Source organism: Mastigoproctus giganteus, chromosome 2 (genome assembly GCF_048544385.1).
Source record: "Mastigoproctus giganteus isolate SK-2022 chromosome 2, ASM4854438v1, whole genome shotgun sequence".
Taxonomy (NCBI): Eukaryota; Metazoa; Arthropoda; class Arachnida; order Uropygi; family Thelyphonidae; genus Mastigoproctus; species Mastigoproctus giganteus.
Genome location: NC_143576.1, coordinates 261,411,403 through 261,434,201, shown reverse-complemented (window position 1 = coordinate 261,434,201; position 22,799 = coordinate 261,411,403). Strand labels below are relative to the sequence as shown.

At 38.7% G+C, this 22,799-nt stretch overlaps 1 protein-coding gene across 1 annotated transcript in view; it reads left to right on the top strand.

Annotated features, from left to right (window-relative positions):
* LOC150090433 (uncharacterized) overlaps nucleotides 1-22,799 on the top strand; it is a 562,729-nt gene that overhangs the window by 300,319 nt on the left and 239,611 nt on the right. Inside the window, exons 89-91 of the mRNA XM_090389881.1 lie at nucleotides 7,539-7,760; nucleotides 18,199-18,296; nucleotides 20,090-20,240. Coding sequence (XP_090246007.1) covers nucleotides 7,539-7,760; nucleotides 18,199-18,296; nucleotides 20,090-20,240 — 471 coding nt within the window. The remainder of the gene's footprint in view (nucleotides 1-7,538; nucleotides 7,761-18,198; nucleotides 18,297-20,089; nucleotides 20,241-22,799) is intronic.

Genomic DNA, 22,799 nt, shown 5'->3' with positions numbered 1-22,799 from the left:
CTCCCACAGTGGCGGATCTTTACAGAAAATGTGCATTATCTCGAAAACGGTTCATTTTCGGCCCGATGTTCACTACAATATTTTGGCATTGTTCACTACAATATTTTGGCATTTTTTTGCTTATTTTAGTTTGTACTTTTCACCTTTAAATTATTGACCAACATTTTTGAAACACCCTGTATATCAGGCTTAATGTCCAAGTTTGTAGATGATACAAAGGTTCGCAGGGTTGTTAATGACACTAAAGACAGTATGCTACTGCAACAGGATCTAGAAAAGTTAGTTAGATGGCCTGAGAAGTGGCAACTGAAGTTTAATATTGACAAATGCAAAGTACTGCAAATCTGTAGCAGTATTCCAAGAGAAACATACCAACTCTGTGGCTACACTCAAGGAGGTGGAGAATGAATAAGAGCTGGGGATCATTAGCATTAGTAGAGGCATATGATGCAAGAAAGCAACCTTATGCAGCATCAGCCAAAAAAAAAAAAAAAAAACCCTTCCACTTCACCACTCCGTTTGGTCGAAATACCTGTCCAGCTGAGCCTTAAATTTATTTAGGCTATCAACTTCCACAACAAGGGATGGAAGTCTGTTCCAGCAACCAACTACCCTCTGGCTAAAGGCAAATTTCCGCACATCTATCCTACATCTGTCTTTCCTCAATTTGAATTTATGCCCTCTCAGGTGATTATTCTGAGCAAGAGGCAGTATCCCATCAGCATTGAGCATGCTCAAACCATTCAAGGCTTTGTACACCTCTATCAGATCACCTCGCCGGTGCCTAGTCTCCAGACACTGTAATTTGCAAAACTTAAGCCTTTCTTCGTAAGAGCAACCCTTCGTTCCGTTCACTAACCTTGTTGCCTTTCTCTGTACTCGTTCCAGCAGCTCTACATCCTTCTTGAAATGAGGCCTCCAGACCTGTATACAGTACTCAAGGTGCGGCCTGACCATTGCCTTATACAAGGGAATAATCACCTCCCTATCCCTACTAGAAAAATTCCTGTATATCATTGATAAGACACCATGAGCTACTCTTGCAACTGGTCTGCACTGCTCAGAGAACTTCATATCTGCCTGCACAATAACCCCCAGGTCCTTTTCATTCTCTACCACTGTCAGTGTAGTACCACAGAGTTGATATGTTGCTCTGGGGTTGCTGTTTCCCATATGTAGTACTTTACTTTTGTCAATGTTAAACTTCATTTGCCACCTCTCAGCCCATCTGCTCAACCTTTCCAGATCCTGTTGCAGCAGAAATTGCATCAGTAGTGTCCTTAACAACCCTGCCAACCTTTGTATCGTCTGCAAACTTGGACATTAAGCTTGATATACCATCATCAATATTATTTATAAATACAGAAAACAATAATGGACCCAACACTGAACCCTGAGGGACTTCACTATTAACATTAGTCCATGATGAGCAGTGTCCATTGAGTACCACTCTCTGTCTTCTTAGGCGCCTCCGTAGCCAGGTGGGAAGGAGCAGCAGTGCGTAACACACGCTTCTTGATTAGACCGGGGTTCGAGCCCGTCATCACCAAATACGGAGATGCGGAAAGGTCAGGGAATGACCACTGCATATCCCGGAGCAATATGGCCTTAGTTGCTAATGTTCCTAAAAACCAAATAACAAACAAACATCTGTCTTCTCCCCCTCAACCACCCCTTTATCCATAGCAGCAATTTGCCTCCAATGCCACAATGCTCCAATTTGTGTAGCAGTCTTCCAGGTGCAACAGTATCAAAAGCCTTTCTAAGATCCAAGTATATAATATCAAAGTTATTCCCTGCATCCAGTTCTTTTGTGACTGCATCATAATATCCAATCAAGTTGGTCAGGCAAGACTTCCCCTTAACAAAACCATGCTGTGTACGAGCTATAACTGAAGTCTTGTTTAGACAATCCTGCAGTGCTTCTTTAACCAGTGCCTCCATTAATTTTCCTGGAACAGAAGTTAAACTCACAGGTCTATAATTACTTGTGTCAGCCTTTGATCCTCCTTTGTGAATTGGGGTCACATTTGCACATCTCCAGTCTATGGGTACCTCCCCTGAGTCCAAGGAAGCTCTCATAATTATGGCTAATGGTTTGCTTACTTCCTTTGCTGCCTCCTTTAATATAACTGGATAGATCCCATCCACCCAGGTGCCTTTCTTGTGTTTATCTTCAACAATTTCTCCTCCACTTTACTCTCAGTTATACAAGATTCTCTAGATTACTGCCAGAGTTGAGTACACCTCTGGCATTCCCAATGCTGAATAACTCCTCATTTGTGAATGTTGATGCAAAATATTCATTTAGTTTGTTAGCTACCTGAGCTGGATCATCAACAGTTGAACCATCTATATCAAGTGGACCAATCTGATTCATCCCCTTCCTTCTAGAGTTTAAATAATTAAAGAACTCTTTGCTGTTTTTCTTTGCATCCCTTGCCAAAGATTTCTCGTAATCTGCCTTCGCCTGGCTAACCTCCTTTGTAACTTGGTTACAAATCAACTTATATCTATCATAGGCTTCTGTGTCACGTGTTAATTTATATGTATCCCATGCATTTTTCTTCTCTGCCATATGTCTCATTAGTTCATCTGACATCCATTTAGGCCTAAATCTTGAACAATATTTCTTTGTTGGTATAAAAACCCTAGTAGCTTCCAAGATTAATTCTTTGAATTCTTCCCATTTTGAATTTGCTGTTGGTAACATTATCAGTTGGTCCCACTGTATAGAATTTAAATATTGTTTCAGACCATCGTAGTCGCCATTACGAAAGCAATAACCCTTCCCTTTACCCCTGAGGGTAGTTACCTCTTTGAGTAAACCCCACTTCAGCACACTGTGATCACTGCCACCTAGTGGTTCCTGTATCTGCAGATTCTTAATGCATGAAGAATCACTACTGATAATCAAATCAAGAGTATTACTCCCTCTAGTTGCCTCCCAAACATGCTGATGTAGAAAACAATCATCCCATAAATCCACAAAAGCCTTGCTAGTGTGTGAGTGACCAACCCACAAATTCCAGTCAATATCTGGGAAATTAAAATCCCCCATTATAAGACTCTCTGAAATACTGGCCCACTCTATTTCCCTGTACAGTTTCTTATTATACTCATCGGAGTCATTAGGCGTATAGCACATTCCTACTCCCAATTTTGATCTCCCAATTCTTATGTCACACCAAACTGACTTGACACTGCACTGTGCAGTGACGTCGACTGGCTTCAATTTCTTGGATTTTGTGTGTTTCTTAACTAATGGCATAACCCCTCCTCCCTTCCTATCCTGTCTATCCTTTCTGTAGACGTTGTACTCCCCAAATTTCAGTTCAGCATTCCTTATATGTGTTTGACACCACGGCTCTGATATCCCAACAATATCCGCCTTTGATGCTTTGAGCAATACCTCAAATTCATCAAATTTATTTACAAAACTCCTAGCATTGGTGTACACACAAGCACACATGCACCTGTTCCTATTCTTAGCTACCCTAACACAAGCCATGTGTTTACTTGTACCGCAATGACTACCAGCAGTCTCTGAAATATCCTGCATCTTGTTTTCCAGGCTTCTGCTCATTCCAATAGAAGCAGTGCAAGAATCACTTTCACCTCTGCCAGTGGCTACTGTTAATCTATTAGTCCTTGCATCCCTCCAAGCTATCAGTTTTCCGACCCACCTAACACTGCCTTGATAGTATCAGGAAATATTCTTGCACCCTTACTATTTAAGTGTATCCCTTCCCTGTGGAAGCAGTCTCTTCTGTTAACAAGTACAGACCAGGCTGAAAAAAATTCTACCCCTTGAGCTTGCACAATATTTCCAGGACCGAATTGATCGACAAGGCGCTCATCATATACTCCCTCCTATCGTGTCTGGGCAGAATTTCAGACACTTTCAAATTCAGCCCTAATTCATGGCTTTTTTTCAACAGTGACCTGTACTTGTTAAGTAATTCTGCCGGCCTCCTACTCTTAATATCATTAGTGGCAACGTGTACAACTATATCACCTTTTGTGCCCTTAAAAGATAATATCCGCTCTACAACGTCATCAACCTTTGCCCCTGCCAGACATACCCTGGTCCTGTTCCACCTATCCTTTTTACAAAGCATGTTCCCTGTTTCCCCTGACAATAGAGTCACCAACAACTACTAGTTTCTGTGGGACCAGCGCATTCTGCCTTGGGGGTTGCCGCTCTGTTTCGTGATGACCAAGTGGAAGTTTGGCGTTGATGTGGGCAGCTGAGAGCTTGATGGGCCACTCAGTTTAGATCCTTCAAGGGCATGCACCCTTCAAGCTCTCACATAGGCCAATAACAACGCTGAGTTGTCGCCTGCTTTCGTTACACTCCTTGCATCACGCACACACAAAGACATCCCCCATGGCAATATCTTTAGTGACACTCCGATTTCTAGGCAAAATGATTTATCACTTTTGGGGATTACCCTTACTTCTAATCTCTCTTTGCACAAGCACATTACGAATATTGCTTCCTCTGCATCTAAAAAACTTGGTTTTCTATTTCGCTCTCAGCGTTACTTTTCTTCCAAACAGCTGTTCACTCTGTATAAATCGCAAATCTGCCCTGCCATGGAATATTGTTCCCACAACTGGGGTGGTGCCCCCAAAACCTCTCTCAGGCTTCTTGATTCCATTCAGAAGAGGGCAGTTAGGTTAATTAATGATTCATCACTTCAGAGTCTCTCCACTCTCTGTCTCATAGATGTACTGTTTCTGCTGCTTGCCTCTTCTACAGATACTTCCATGGACACTTCTTCCGAATTGGCTTCTATAATTCCCGCTCTCTCTTTCAAAACAGTCCGAACACGTGCCGCCACCAGCCAACATCCATTTACTGTCCAACTTCAAACTCACAGAACCAACTTTTCATCTTCCTCATTTATTTATTCAACTGCCGTTTTCTGGAACAACCTTCCTTCATACGTATTTCCTGAAAATTACAATCTACAGAAGTTCAAGTCCAATGTTAACAAATATCTTCTTTCGTCTTCTCAACCTCCAACCCAAGCACGGTACTAAGTACTATAGGTTCTAATACCTCTCGTGTATGGGGTTTACATAAAAAAAAACTGAAGTTTAACATTGACTAATGCAAAGTACTGCATATGGGTAACAGTAACCCCAGAGTAACATATCAACTGTGTGGTACTACACTCAGGATAGTGGAGAATGAAAAATACCTGGAATAATTGTACAATCAGATATAAAGTTTACTGAGCAGTGCAGATAGGCTTCCAGAGCAGTTCATGGGATCTTATCAATGATAGCCAGGAACTTTGCTAGCGGGTATGAGTAAGTGATTATGTGTAAGGCAATTGTCGGGTCACACCTTGAGTACTGCATACAGGACTGGATGCCTCATTTTAGGAAGCATGTAGAGCTGCTGCAACAAGAAGAACATCTTGCTGAACGTTCACAGGTGGAACTGTGTCCATGAGATGGATGGGAGCAGTATTTATACTCAAGTCCGCTCAGTAGCTGCGTGGAAATAAAAAAAAAAGAAGGGAAACCATTGCATAAATAAAATAAATGCACCTGAATGAGACAGAGTAGGGAAACGAGATTGGTGAATGGAATAAAGGGTTGATGTTACCAAGAAAGCTTATGTTCTGGAAATTGCAGCATCTGGAGACTAGGCACCTGCAAGGTGATCTGATTGAAGTGTATAAGGCCTTGACCTTGAATGGTTTCAGCAACCTCAATTAGCATTAGCAAGGGCACATGATGCGAGAAACATCAGCATCAGCCAAAAAAAAAAAAAAAAAAAAAAACGAAAACCCCTTATTTCACCCATCCCCTCGCTCCAAATGTTTGTCAAGTTCTGCCTTGAATCTATTTAAGCTATCAATTTCTACAACAGATGGAAATTTGTTCCAGCAATCAACCACCCACTGGCTAAAGGTAAACTTCCGCACATCTATCCTACAACCGTCTTTCCTCAATTTGAATTTATGCCATCTTTATTCTTAGCAAGAGGAAGAATCCCATCAGCAATGAGCATGCTCAAACCATTCAAGGCTTTATACACCTCAATTAGATTGCCTCGCAGGTGCCTAGTCTCCATACACTGTAATTACCAAAACTTAAGCCTTTCCTCATAAGAGCAACCCTTTGTTCTGTTCACTAATCTTGTTGCCCTTCTCTGTACTCATTCCAACAGCTCTACATCCTTCTTAAAATGAGGCCTCCAGACCTGTATACAGTACTCAAGGTGTGGCCTTACCATTGCCTTATAGAAGGGGATAATCACCTCCTTATCCCTGTTAGAAAAATTCCTGTATATCATTGACAAGACACCATGAGCTACTCTTGCAGACTGTCTGCACTGTCAGAAAACTTCATATCTGCCTGCACAATTACTCATTCATATCTGCCTGCACAGAATAATGGCATTGTCGACATGTGTCATCTGACATTCCGGGCATATAGAAAATGCGATATATTTTCTATAGTTTCTTGTGTTGATTACCTTGTCTTGGATGGCCAGCATGAGTCCTTCAGTCTCAGAGAAGAGCGTCCCGCTTGTTGTAGTCATGCATTGGAAGCAATGTTATCGATATGATCTTGATGGAGGTCATTGTAGTGTCTGCCATGGAGTGTCTTCTTTGCCCATCTTTCTAACATTTCTTGTGCTGTCTGGGAGAGTGGGGGTTCCTTGCTTAGGTTGAGTGGGGTATACCACTTATCTATCTTCCTTATGGCCTGGTGGAGTGGTGCTGTGTTGTTCTCGAAGTAATCCTTCAGGTTAACTATCGCTGTTTTCTGTTGCTCTGTCAGGTCTATCAGGCCCCTTCCTGCCTCTATTATTATTATTATTAGCCGTTTGGGGCAAGGAAGCCTGAGGCTTATGCTGCACCAGCCCAGAAAAATTCCCAAGTTATCCTGAGAGAGAGAGAGAGAGAGAGAGAGTCAGAAGTAGAAAGGAATCGTTAAGAAAAAGAAGAATGATGATATCCAGCTCAGGATATCATCATAGGTTTGCCAAGCCTCTACTCTCCAGATGTGGTTTTTAAGCAAAGGATAGATTTACTTGAATTATGGCCTGTTCCTTTCAAGTTGATAATTTGAAAGGAGTAGGCCACCTTAGTTGTTGATTAAAAATTTGTAATTTTTAATATGATTTGTATTTGTAATTTCTGACTACCTCTCAGATAAATTCTTTCAACTCAAATAAAGCATTAATGAAAGTAAGTACTATATAATATGCATTTTATTGCATGCCTTAAATACTTGTAATGAAAAAGAAATAGTGCATTTTTGTTATTTTGATACTTAGTTTTTAGCATTAAAATGTTACATTATATTACTGATAGTTTAGCAGTAAGTTATCATACCATTCAAGATCACAGCTGATGTGCCATTAAACCTAAAAACCAATTCTTTGTCCTGAACTTTATTGAATATATGAGTTTTTTAGTTTGAGTGAATTTGTATTAAAGATGAACTATATATAATTTTAGGTAGTTTTTAAAATTTTGATTATTGGTATTTTCCCCTTTCATTTTCAGTGAAATGTGATATGCCTATGGGACTGGAAAATGGCCTTTTGTATGATGGCCAAATTACAGTGTCCTCTGTTGATCCACTCAGTAGTATCAGTCAACTGAGGCTTAACAGTCCAGCCGAAGACAACTTACTTGGAGCATGGTTACCAAAATCAGGAGATTTCAATCCTTATGTGCAGATAGATTTGCAGGAACCACGAGAGCTATCGGGAATCATAACCCAAGGTTTAAAAAAATTAATTTTTCCATATATTGCATGGTTGTGTATGTAGCATAGTAAAAGAAATGATCTTTGTTTAAAGGGGTTTAAAGATTTAAGCCCCTTTAAACAAAGGGGTTTAAATCTTTAAATCTATGACAATTGTCTTAGAATTTCAATGTAAGTAATGATTTAAATTCCACTCTGAATTACAAAATTTGCTCTATTTTGATCAATTTCAGTGGTTTGCAATCTTCGGGTAGCTAAAGCAGCTAAGTGATCATGTGCAGATTCTCAGTAAAGTAGCCACACATTTGTTTCCCACCTCCATTTTAATTGAAATATAATATTAATTATTATAAAATAAAGATCTTGAAAGATATGCATTCTTTAGGATGGATGCAAAAAATTAAAATGGTTGAAAAAAAATTAAAATTCATAAGAAGAAATTATAAATGATAATGTAAGAGAATCACTCAAAACTTTTTTTTTCCATCATTTTTTTTTTTTATCTTAACAAAAATATATTATGAAATTATAGTAATCTTATAATACCGTGATAAATCTGACTAAAAATTAATAGCAAGTGCTTAAAAAATGATACTCACCTTGTATAAATCTGCAATAAATTTATTGGTAGATGGTGGCTAAATTTAGGTTGGAAGGTGCATTAAAAAGAACTAAGGTGGAGAATGGGGTGAAAATATTTTAAACAGGTTTTAAAATGAGCGCAAGGAAGTAGAAGTGCAGATCTCCAATCCTCGGTTGCCATAAAAAGTTAAAGGACATAAGTGAAAAAAACGGTCTTGGCATCACTGGTCTTTTTTTCACTTATGTCCTTTAACTTTTTACAACAACCAAGGATTGGAGATTTGCACTTCTACTTCCTTGCATTCATTTTAAAATCTGTTTAAAATATTTTCACCCAATTCTCCGGCTTAGTTCTTTTTAATGCACCTTCCAACCTAAATTTAACCACCATCTATCAATAAATTTATTGCAGATTTATACAAGGTGAGTACCATTTTTTAAGCACTTGCTATTCATTTTTAGTCAAAAATATATTAATAAATGGTGAAATTAGTTTATGTTTAACATGCAATTTTTATGCTTTATCTATTCTCTATAATGCTCAAGCATTATAGAGAATAGAATAGACAGAGCATAAACATTGTGTTAAGAATAGATGGAGCATATAAATTTCTTAAATATCAACTTTGTCATTCCTAAATTTTCATCCACAAGTGGCACCAGTCAGCAGTTAAAAAATGAAAGCCCAACAAAAGAATCATTCAAACTGTATGATGGATAAATCAGTATAGACCAGCAAAATTTTGTAATTAATATGATGTACAAAATTAAACACTATTATACCACATTAAAGGAATTGGTTCAACAGGTAATACTGAAATAAAATAATTTTTTTTTTGGTAGTTTCATGTTTTTAATTTTTGCTTAAACGAAGATGGCAGTTGGCCTCTTCCACATTCCCTGTTCAGTTTACAACAATTCCTTGAATGAGGTATAATAGTGTTTAATTTTGTAAATCATTATGTGATTTTATCACATTTAATTTACATTTTATTTTGTGATTGCTTCCCTTGTTTTCCAATTGCTGTGTGGTCTTGCAGCGTCAAGCAGAAGAAGGATGTCATCCATGTCTGTTTCTAGTTATACTTGCCATAAAGGACATATGTATAATATGTCATATTTATGGCTTATCCTTTATCTGTATTGTTCAACATAATTACAATAAATTGTATACTATGCATAATAATAATATATATAATAATAATAAATGACACTATCATACACATTAAATTATTAACAAAATAGGATTTATTAAACTTATATAGAATACAAGAGTTCAATTTCTGCACTAAATTGCTAGCAGGTTATCAGATCATAAATGCTATTGGGGGGGGGGGAGATAGAAGAACATTTAACAACTATGTAAAATAAAATGATAGACAGTTAATCAGAAGTAATTACAACTAAAACCTTAAATTTTTAGATTATGTTATATTACAATATAATGTGCGTACAGGAACTTAGAATCTAAAATCAAGATAAAACACAAGGTAAACAGTAACCTGTACATACCTATGGAATGGCTCTCTTGCTTCCTAAAACACAAGTCAATTGCAACAATACTTGCCTAGTGTGAGACCTTATAAAGAATAACAAAGTAAGATTACTGTTCAAGGCTATCCAATACAGAACACCTTGAGGGCAAAAGCCATAACACTGTGCTGATTCTAGGTTATAGCCCTGAACTATAATTATGAGAGCTTCCTTGGACTCAGGGGAGGTCCCCATGGACTGGAGGTGTACAAATGTATCACCAATTCACAAAGGGGGTTCAAAAGGTGACACAAGTAACTATAGACCTGTTAGTTTAACATATATATATATATATATATATATAATAGAATAATTGCCAGTAGCATGGCAAACCAGTAGAGTGAAAAATGACAATAACAGAAAAATGTATAGGGGTTGGGATAAAGAAGAAGAGGGTAGTGTTGAAGCAACATTCCTAAAATAATTTAGAAAATTAAGCCAATTAAAACAAATTTAGCGGTGCCCCCTGATGGCACTCGTTTCCAAATTATGTCAAATCTCACTAAGGTGGAAAAGTAAACTAACAACATTACATGACCAATTAAATTGAAAATAATAATTAATAAAATGAAATGAAATGAAATAAAATAGAATAGACTGACCATTATGACCATCTCAACAGAGGACCACGAGGCCAATAATTGTCAGGAACTCACTGCATTTCGAATACTAAACAAATCCATGCAACTACAGAATGACCAATTAAATTGAAAATAATAATTAATAAAATGAAATGAAATAAAATAGAATAGACTGACCATTATGACTCATCTCAACAGAGGACCACGAGGCCAATAATTGTCAGGAAATCACTGCATTTCGAATACTAAACAAATCCATGCAACGACAGAATGATACTAAGATCTGACCACCGATACAATAGATTTGCACAGCGGTGGTCCTTATGCAGTGAAAAATAATAAAACAGAAAGCCTAGTACTCACATGGCCAAACCACACCACTGACAAAAGAATAGTTGAACTGAAAATATATAGAAACAAATTAGGCCATAGATGGTGATACGAATGCAGCATTAGCAGATCATCACGCTATCCCCATAAAAATATAATCCAGTTAATCCAAAAATTAAATAGGTAGATAGATAGAAATTAATAAAAATATATATTAAAAATAAATAAGAAAAATAGTCGGAAAGCTAACATCAGTGGCAGCAGAAAAGCACAATCCACTACATGTTGCTTACAATAAGCTAAATTAAGATAGGAGGGAGTATATGATGAGAGCCCTGTCAATCAATTCGGCCCTGGAAAGATTGTGCAGGGCTCAAGGGGTAGAATTTTTTTCAGCCTGGTCTGTACTTGTTAACAGGAGAGACTGCTTCTACAGGGATGGGATACACTTAAATAGAAAGGGTGCAAGAATGTTTGCTGATGCTATCGAGGCAATGTTAGGTGGGTCGGAAAACTGCTAGATTGGGGGGATACAAGGACTAATAGATTAACAGTAGCCACTGGCAGAGGTGAAAGTGATTCTTGCACTGCTTCTATTGGAATGAGCCGCAGCCTGGAAAATAAGATGCAGGATATTTCAGAGACTGCTGGGAATCATTGGGGTACAAGTAAACACATGGGTTGTGTTAGGGTAGCTAAGAAAAAGAACAGGTGCATGTATACTTGTGTGTACACCAATGCTAGGAGTTTAGTAAATAAATTTGATGAATTTGAGGTATTGCTCAAAACATCAAAGGCAGATATTGTGGGGATTTCAGAGACGTGGTGTCACACAGATATAAGAAATGCAGAACTGGAATTTGGGGAGTACAATGTCTACAGAAAGGATAGACAGGATAGGAAGGGAGGAGGGGTTATGCTATTAGTTAAAAAACACATAAAATCCAAGGAAGTGAAGCCAGTCGACATCGCTGGACAGTGCAGTGTCGAGTCAGTTTGGTGTGACATAAGCATTGGGAGATCAAAATTGAGAGTAGGAGTGTGCTATAGGCCTAATGACTCTGATGAGTATAATAAGAAACTGTTCGGAGAAATAGAGTGGGCCAGTAAATCAGAGAGTCTTATAATGGGGGATTTTAATTTCCCAGATATTGACTGGAATTTGGGGGCTGGTCACTCACACAGTAGCAAGGCTTTTGTGGATTTATTGGATGATTGTTTTCTACATCAGCATGTTCGGGAGGCAACTAGAGGGAGTAATACTCTTGATTTGATTATCAGTAGTGATTCTTCATGCATTAAGAATCTGCAGATAAATGAACCACTTGGTGGCAGTGATCACAGTGTGCTGAAGTGGGAGTTACTCAAAGAGGTAACTACCATTAGGGGTAAAGGGAAGGGGTATTGCTTTCGTAAAGGCGACTACAATGGACTGAGACAGTATTTAAATTCTATACAGTGGCATCAACTGATGATATTGCCAACAGCAAATTCAAAATGGGAAGCATTCAAAGAACTTATCGTGGAAGCTACTAGGCTTTACATACCAACTAAGAAATATTGTTCAAGGTTTAGGCCTAAATGGTTGTCAGATGAACTAATGAGGCATATGGCAGAGAAGAAAAATGCATGGGATACATACAAATTAACACGTGACACGGACGCCTATGATAGATACAAGTTGATCTGTAACCAAGTTACAAAGGAGGTTAGGCAGGCGAAGGCAGATTACGAGAGATCCTTGGCAAGGGATGCGAAGAAAAACAGCAAAGAGTTCTTTACTTATGTAAACTCTAGAAGGAAGGGGATGAATCAGATTGGTCCACTTGAGATCGATGGGTCAACTGTTGATGACCCTGCTCGGGTAGCTAACAAACTAAATGAATATTTTGCATCGACATTCACACATGAGGAGTTATTCAGCGAGGGGAATGCCAGAGGTGTATTCAAATCTAGCAGTAAGCTAGAGAATCTTGTAATAACTGAGAGCAAAGTGGAGGAGAAATTGTTGAAGATAAACACAAGAAAGGCACCTGGGGTGGATGGGATCTATCCAGTTATATTAAAGGAGGCAGCAAAGGAGGTAAGCAAACCCTTAGCCATAATTATGAGAGCTTCCTTGGACTCAGGGGAGGTACCCATTGACTGGAGATGTGCAAATGTGACCCCAATTCACAAAGGAGGATCAAAGGCTGACACAAGTAATTATAGACCTGTGAGTTTAACTTCTGTTCCCGGAAAATTAATGGAGGCACTGGTGAAAGAAGCACTGCACAATCATCTAGACAAGACTTCAGTTATAGCTAGGACACAGCATGGTTTTGTTAAGGGGAAGTCTTGCCTGACCAATTTGATTGGATACTATGATGCAGTCACAAAAGAACTGGATGCAGGGAATAACTTTGATATTATATACTTGGATCTTAGAAAGGCTTTTGATACTGTTGCACATGGAAGACTGCTGCACAAATTGGAGCAGTGTGGCATTGGAGGCAAGTTGCTGCTATGGATAAAGGGGTGGTTGAGGGGGAGAAGACAGAGAGTGGTAATCAATGGACACTGCTCATCGTGGACTAATGTTATTAGTGGAGTCCCTCAGGGTTCAGTATTGGGGCCTTTATTGTTTTCTGTATTTATAAATGATATTGATGATGGTATATCAGGCTTAATGTCCAAGTTTGCAGACGATACGAAGGTTGGCAGGGTTGTCAAGGACACTACTGACACTATGCTGCTGCAACAGGATTTGGAAAGGTTGAGCAGATGGGCTTCGAGGTGGCAAATGAAGTTTAACATTGACAAATGTAAAGTACTACATATGGGAAACAGCAACCCCAGAGCAACGTATCAACTCTGTGGTACTACACTGACAGTGGTAGAGAATGAAAGGGACCTGGGGGTGGTGGTGCAGGCAGATATGAAGTTCTCTGAGCAGTGCAGACGAGCTGCAAGAGTAGCTCATGGTGTATTGTCAATGATATATAGGAATTTTTCTAGCAGGGATAAGGAGGTGATTATTCCCTTGTATAAGGCAATGGTCAGGCCACACCTAGAGTACTGTATACAGGCCTGGAGGCCTCATTTCAGGAAGGATGTAGAGCTGCTGGAACGAGTACAGAGAAGGGCAACTAGATTGGTGAATGGGACAAAGGGGTTCTCTTACGAAGAAAGGCTTAAGTTTTGCAAATTACAGTGTCTGGAAACTAGGCACCAGCGGGGTGATCTGATAGAGGTGTACAAAGCCTTGAATGGTTTGAGCATGCTCAATGCTGATGGGATTCTTCCTCTAGCTCAGAAAAATCACCTGAGAGGGCATAAATTCAAATTGAGGAAAGACAGATGTAGGATAGATGTGCGGAAATTTGCCTTTAGCCAGCGGGTGGTTGGTGGGTGGAACAGACTTCCATCCCTTGTCGTGGAAGTTGATAGCCTAAATAAGTTTAAGGCTCAGCTGGACAGGTATTTCGAACGAACAGAGGGGTGAAGTGGAAGTGGTTATTTTTATTTATTTATGTTACTTTTTTTTTTTTTTTTTTTTTTTTGGCTGATGCTGCATAAGCTTGCTTTCTTGCATCAAATGCCTCTACTAATGCTAATGCTAATGCTAAAATTAAAATATAATAATTGCCAGTAGCATGGCAAACCAGTAGAGTGAAAAAGAACTTAACCAAATAAAATAACAATAACAGAAAAATATATAGGGAGGGATAAAAAAAAAGCGGGTAGTGTTGAAGCAACGTTCCTAAAATAATTTAGAAAATTAAGCTAATTAAAAGAAATTTAGCGGTGCCCCCCCTAATGGCACCCGTTTCCGAATTATGTGAAATCTCACTAAGGTAAACTAACAACATTACATGACCAATTAAACTGAAAATTTAATATATATATATTTATTTATTTTTTTAGATCCAACCAAAATAAATCTATATTTTCAATTAATTAATTTTATCTTATCAGTTACTTTTGAAAGTCTTCTTTATAGAGGGGCTGTAATCTAAGGTTTAATCTAAATTTATTTGGATCAAAATTCTCTGATACAGCTACAATTTAGAACAGATTGTGATTTCAAGTTTAATTGAATAAATTTAAATTGAATAATAATAATAATAATCACATATCTGAAGCCAAAAGACCAAGATACAAGAAACCCAGAAAAATATAGGCCAATCACCTGTCTGTCAACAATGGTCAAGGTCCTGAGCAGCTGCATAACCAAGAAGATATCAGACCACTTGGAGACCCAGAATATAATAGCCAAACAGCATAAAGGATGCAAGTGGATGAGCAAAGGATGCTGTTATTTGTTGTTATTTTAGTTTTTAGGAGCATTAGCAACTAAGGCCATATTGCTCCGAGATATGCGGTGGTCATTCCCTGACCTTTCCGCATCCTCCGTATTTGGTGGTGACGGGCTCGAACCCCGGTCTAATCAAGAAGCGTGTGCTATACACTGCTGCTCCTTCCCACCTGGCTACGGAGGCGCCTGCAAAGGATGCAAAGAGCGATTAACCATAGATGCTGCAGTTATAGAGCGAGCGAGCCATCAAGAAGTGCCACAACCTGTACACGGCCTACATTGGTTACCACAAGGCCTTCGACTCTGGTTGAAGATCTACAAAGTCATCTGACAGTGACAAACTTCCTAGAAGCAATAATGGTGAATGAAGTACCACCATTAAGGTCAAGAACATCACAACCAGACCAATCCCCATCAGGAGAGGAATCTTTCAGGGAGATGCCACAAGCCCACTGTGGTTCTGTTTAGCACTCAACCTGCTATCCACCATGCTCAACAGCAGCAAGTATGAATATAACATCAAAGAAGGAAGGAAAAACCTGTATATCCTCTCCCACTTGATGTACATGGATGACATCAAGCTCTGCACAGACACTGAGAAGCAACTCGGGCAACTACTCTGGATCACCAAAGAATTCAGCAATGATATCAGGATGGAATTTGGTCTAGACCAATGCAAGACCCACGGATTGCATCAGGAGAAATTAGTCAACCAGAACTACCAACTGCAGAATGGTAAAGAGATCAAAGCCATGACAACAGAACGAGAGACCTACAAATGCCTGGGGATGATGCAGGCTCAGCAGTTATCAAGGCCTGCCTGACCAAAAACTACCATCAGATACTCAGAAGCCTGCTGAAAGCAAAGCTGAACAGAGGGAACACAGTTAAAGCGATAAACATCTATGCAGTCCCAGTGCTAACATACCCCTTCAGGATCATAGGTTGGACTAACACTGAGCTGGAGGATATCATGAGAAAGACAAGGACAATGATGACCAAGAGCCGTCAACACCACCAAAAGTCAGCAGTGGAGAGACTGCCAATAGTTTGAAAAAGGGAGGAAGGGGTCTCATAGAATTCATCAAGCAACAGAAAACAGCAATAGCTAACCTGAAGGATTACTTCCAGAAAAATGCAGCAGCACTCTACCAGGCCATGAGGAAGGTAGACAAGCCCCATTCAACCTAAGTGAGGATTCCCATCCCTGCCCATATGGCACAAATGAAACTAGAAAGATGAACAAAGAAGACACTCCATGGCAGACACTACAATGGCCTCCATCAAGATTACATAGATAACATAGCTTCCAATGCATGGCTCACAAGTGGGATGCTCTTCCCTGAGACTGAAGGATTCATGCTCGCCATCCAAGACAGGTAATCAACACTAAACTTTAGAAAATGCATCACCAAAGAACCCGGAATGTCCGATGACGCATGTCAGCAATGCCACCTGGCCTCAGAAAAGATCCAACACATCACTGCAGGATGCAAGGTGATCATCCAGACTGAGTACACTCATAGACATGACCAGATAGCCAGGATAATACATCAGAAGCTAGCAAGTAAATACCAGTTGATCAAAGAAAGTGTACCATATTACAAGTATGAACCTCAGGCAGTACTAGAGACCCCAACCTATAAGCTTTACTGGACCATGCCATAATAACAGACAAGACAATCCTGCACAACAGACTGGACATAACCCTTGTCAACAAGAAAAAAAAGGCTACCTATCTGATTGAAACAGCAGTGCCCAACACTGGGAACATCCAGAAAATCCATGAGAAAAAAAATCAGAAAGTATACGAACCTAAGACAAGAGATGAAAGAGATGTGGCATATGCAACAAGTAACAACAATCCCGATCGTCGTGTCAACAACTGATACGGTGCCAAAGGCTCTACATATCAGCCTAGCAGCAATAGGTCTTCTAGAGAACACCTACAAGGAACTCCAGAAAGTCGCAATCCTGAACATCTGTGGGATAGTCAGAGAGTTCTTCGACCAACAGTAACACCGGACATAACAACCACCCTGTGTATTTGGTAGCAGTACCGCCATGGGGTGGAAACCACCAATCAGGGAGAAATAATATAAGAGTAACAATAATAATGCAATTGAATTAATTTCTTTCCTGTTTCTACATTACATTGTGAAATGTTTAATCTTAATGACAGTGAACCTATGTAGCACATTGTCCTATGAAAAGCATATATTATAACAAAGAAATTTATATATTTTTGATAATTTGTGTAGCAGCATGGCAAAATAATAAAGATGCAACAAACAGAATTATATCTGGAGAATTAAATGGATGTAGACTACTAGGACCACTGTTGTGTGAATTAGAAGATGCCAATAAGATAAAGGCAGTATGCCTAAAGGTGCAGAGCATCAAAAACAAAGAAGAAACATAAAAAGTTTATCTGTATATGAGTTCTGGATGTTGAGATAGTTGATGTATAAAGACAGGAGAGAATGCAGAATGGATATATTACAGGTAGTTTGTAGATTTCACTGGTTGTAAAGAAGTTCAGGAAAATTATTTGTACTAGATAATACTGAATGGAATATAATTATTGCAATACAGATATAATAACATCAGAAAACAAGGAAGTTATGGTGGAAAGTGGCGAGAAAATAAATAGGTGAATTTCATGTTAGATGGTAATACCTCAGAGTACAGAACTTGAAAGGCAAACCATAAATAGATGGGGAAAAGGTTTAATTTTAAATTCCAGAAAGTATTCTTAAAAAGCTTAATAACTACACCTCTCTCTCTCTCTCTCTCTCTCTCTCTCTCTCTCTCTCTCTCTCTCTCTCTCTCAGCATTTTAAAATGAATTGCAATGATTTATCTTTTATTCAGTACTTCTGGGCAAGAAACCCAGATCAAATTTCAAACATTTTGTGCTATTCATCTGCTAAGTTCACACAGCTGAAATTACCCATAATTGTCAACAAAAATGTTTTCTTTGGTTTCTCCATTTAAAAATCTAGAAATTTCCATTAGTTATTGTGCAAACAGCAAAAATATAGGAACAAGTATGAATTGCTGATAAGCCTTTTTAAATTGTAAGAAATATATTTTTTTATAAAAAATTGAGTGGATGTTTCTTTATACCTAGGACAAGAAGATGATGACAACTGGGTTGAGTTATTTATGGTTAAAGTTAGCAATGACACTAAAAAATGGACACCTGTCCTCTCAAATAATGGCAAACAGGTAAGCAATTTGTTTACTTATTAATTATATCTTTATTGCTTATTACAAGTATCCATTAAAGAAAAATCAAATTGTAGGATACTTAATAGGGATATACAGATGTAAATGATAATAAATGCAATAATGTAATAAATAAATAGAAATAAACAGAAATGGAAATAAATCACCGTTTTATAGATGAAAATTTAGGCCAACGTTGCATCATTGATACTCTGTTAGGCATTATACTCATGGCTGTAAGTTAAAAAAAAAAGTAATATTGCATTATTTCAAAGACATATTGATATTGGATGCATTCTAGCCAGGGTTACACTGGGGACTTAAAAGAAATATTCAAATACTGTTTCCAAGTACCTAAGCCAATTTAATTGAATAAAAACAGAACTCAAGGACATAAAGTGTTCGGGTTTAGATAAATAATAAGCTATGAGATGTCCAGAAAGTAAGATACAATCAGATACAAAGGGAAATAGATCCACACAATTGAAAATATCATTTCCTCATGTAATAAGGGAATAACAGTAGGTTCATTAACTATCATTTCATAATGCTTAAGTTGGTGCTTTCTTGTTGTGGGGTGGCAGTAGATTATATTTTTGCAATATTATAAAAGGATTAGCAATTGTCATTACAGAAAGTTATATCTGTTATATATTTAACTCAGAATGTAAGTTCTAATTATTAAAAATAGCAGTTTTTACCACATCAGTTATCAGGCTAGTGCAATTAATTACTTTGCAATGCTGTTTAAGCCTAGTGCCTTTTTAAAAGAAAAAGGAATGACTGTGGAAGGTGAAACTGCACAGAGAAGAAGACAGTTAATCTTAGTGAGAAAATCCTATGGATTTCAGTAGAAAGTCACTGAACTTTAATAGAACTAAATTGAATAAAAATGTGGCAAAAAATTGGTGTTGTAAGAAAATAATTTTGTGACAGTAAATTTTTTAAAAATAATATTAGCATTAGCATTAGTAGAGGCATATGATGCAAGAAAGCAAGCTTATGCAGCATCAGCAAAAATAAAAAAACAAAAAACCCTACCTATTTCACCCATCCATTCACTCCAGATGTTTTTCCAGTTCTTCCTTGAATTTATTTAAGCTATCAACTTCCACAACAGCAGATGGAAATTTTCTCCTGCAATCAACTACCCTCTGGCTGAAGGCAAATTTCCTCACATCTGTTCTAAAACTATCTTTCCTCAATTCACATATAAAAAAAAAAAAAAAAAATTGAGTTTACACCCCCTCAGGTTCATAATCTGAGCAAGAGGAAGAATCCCATCAGCATTGAGCCTGCTCAAACCATTCAAGGCCTTATACACCTCAATCAAATCACCAGCAAGGTGATCTGATTGAGGTCTCCAGAGGTCACCTAGCGTCCAGATGATGCAATTTGCAGAACTTAAGCCTTTCTTGGTAAGAGCACCCCTTTGTTTCCCTTACCAATCTCGTTGCTTTCTCTGTACTCATTCCAGCAGCTCGACATACTTCCAAAATGAGGCCTTCAGACCTGTATGCAGTAATCAAGGTGTGGCCTGACCATTGCCTTATAAAAAGGGATAATCACCTCCTTATCTCTCCTAGCAAAATTCCTGTCTATCATTGACCCCATGACCTGCTCTGGCAGCCTGTCTGCACTGCTCAGAAAACTTCATATCTGACTGCACAGATATCTCCAGTTCATTTTCATTCTCCACTACCAGAGTGTAGTACCACACAGTTGGTACATTTTTTCTTTTTTCTCTATCATTTTTAATGAGCTTTTAATCTGATATCCTTTATAATTTTCAGAAGATGACAGCTAATCATGATGAAAACTCTCCTGAGGTTACTCTCTTTCAAGAAACTGTAAATGCCCGGTATGTGCGTGTTGAACCAGTATCGTGGCATGTAAAACCTGCCCTACGAATGGAACTTCTGGGTTGTTATCATCCTTATGAAGGTATGTTGAACATGCTACAGTATATCTTTGTGTATATTGCTTAAAACAAGTTGACCTAACCTAGAACATACCACCAAGTAACATTTAAAGTAAGTACTGCCTTGCATATAGATTTATTTATTTATTTTTGTAAGAATACTAAACTTAGCATTAGCATTAGCATTAGTAGAGGCATATGATGCAAGAAAGCAAGCTTATTCAGCATCAGCCAAAAAAAAAAAAAAAAAAAAAAAAAACCTCTCCCATTTCACCCCTCCGTTCGTTCGAAATACCTGTCCAGTTGAGCTTTAAATTTGTTTAGGCTATCAACTTCAACAACAAGTGATGGAAGTCGGTTCCACCAACCAACCACCCGCTGGCCAAAGGCAAATTTCCGCACATCTATCCGACATCCGTCCTTCCTCAATTTGAATTTATGCCCTCTGAGGTGATTATTCTGAGAAAGATGAAGAATCCCATTGGCATTGAGCATGCTCAAACCATTCAAAGCCTTATACACCTCTATCAGATCACCTCGCCGGTGCCTAGTCTCCAGACTCTGTAATTTGCAAAACTTAAGCCTTTCTTCGTAAGAGCAACCCTTTGTTCCATTTACTAATCTTGTTGCCCTTCTCTGTACCCGTTCCAGCAGCTCTACATCCTTCTTGAAATGAGGCCTCCAGACCTGTATACACTACTCAAGATGTGGCCTAACCATTGCCTTATACAAGGGAATAATCACCTCGTTATCCCTGCTAGAAAAATTCCTGTATATCATTGACAAGACACCATGAGCTACTCTTGCAGCTCGTCTGCACTGCTCAGAGAACTTCATATCTGCCTGCACAATTACCCCCAGGTCCTTTTCATTCTCCTCCACTGTCAGTGTAGTACCGCAGAGTTGATACATTGCTCTGGGGTTACTGTTACCCATATGTAGTACTTTACATTTGTCAATGTTAAACTTCATTTGCCACCTCTCAGCCCATCTGTTCAACCTTTCCAGATCCTGTTGCAGCAGCATAGCGTCAGTAGTGTCCTTAACGACCCTGCCAACCTTTGTATCATCTGCAAACTTAGACATTAAACTTGATATCCCATCATCAATATCATTCATAAACACCGAAAACAACAATGGACCCAACACTGAACCTTGAGGAACTCCACTAATAACATTAGTCCACGTTGAGCAGTGTCCATTGATTACCACTCTCTGTCTTCTGCCACTCAACCATCCCCTTATCCATAGCAGCAATTTGCCTCCAATGCCACACTGCTCCAATTTGTGCAGCAATCTTCCATGTGCAACAGTATCAAAAGCCTTTCTAAGATCCAAATATATAATATCAAAGTTATTCCCTGCATCCAGTTCTTTTGTGACTACATCATAGTATCCAATCAAATTGGTCAGGCAAGACCTGCCCTTAACAAAACCATGCTGCGTCTGAGCTAAAACTGAATTCTTGTCTAGATGATCCTGCAGTGCTTCTTTAACCAGTGCCTCCATTAATTTACCTGGAACAGAAGTTAAACTAACAGGTCTATAATTACTTTGTCAGCCTTTGATCCTCCTTTGTGAATTGGGGTTACATTTGCACATCTCCAGTCTATGGGTACCTCCCCTGAGTCCAAAGAAGCTCTCGTAATTATGGCTAGGGGTTTGCATACTTCCTTTGCTGCCTCCTTTAATATAACTGGATAGATCCCATCCACCCCAGGTGCCTTTTTTATGTTTATCCTCAACAATCTCTCCTCCACTTTCCTCTCAGTTATTACAAAATCATCCAGCTCACTGCCAATGTTTACTTTACCTACATCATTCTCCTTCCTGAATAACTCCTCATGCGTGAATGTAGATGCAAAATACTCGTTTAGATTGTTAGCCACCTGAGCAGGATCCTCAACTGTTGAACCATCAATATCCAGTGGACCAATCTGATTCATCCCTTTCCTTCTCGAGTTCAAGTATGTAAAGAACTCCTTTCTGTTTTTCTTTGCATCCTTTGCCAAGGATTTTTCGTAGTCTGCCTTTGCCTGCCTAATCTCCTTTGTGACTTGGTTACAGACCAACTTATATCTATCACAGGCTTCCATGTCACCCATTAATTTGTATGTATCCCATTCAATTTTCTTCTCTGCCACATGTCTCATTAGTCCATCTGACAACCATTTAGGCCTAAACCTTGAACAATATTTCTTAGTTGGTATGTAAAGCCTGGTAGCCACCAAGATTAGTTCCTTGAATGCTTCCCATTTTGAGTTTGCTGTTGGTAACATCATCAGTTGGTCCCACTGTATAGAATTTAAATACTGTCTCAGACCGTCATAGTCGCCTTTACGAAAACAAAAACCCTTCCCTTTACCTCTGATGGTAGTTACCTCCTTGAGTAAATCCCACTTCAACACACTGTGATCACTGCCACCTAGTGGTTCATTTATCTGCAGGTTCTTAATGCATGAAGAATCACTACTGATAATCAGATCAAGAGTATTGCTCCCTCTTGTTGCCTCACGAACATGCTGATATAGAAAACAATCATCCAATAAATCCACAAAAGCCTTGCTAGTGTGCGAGTGACC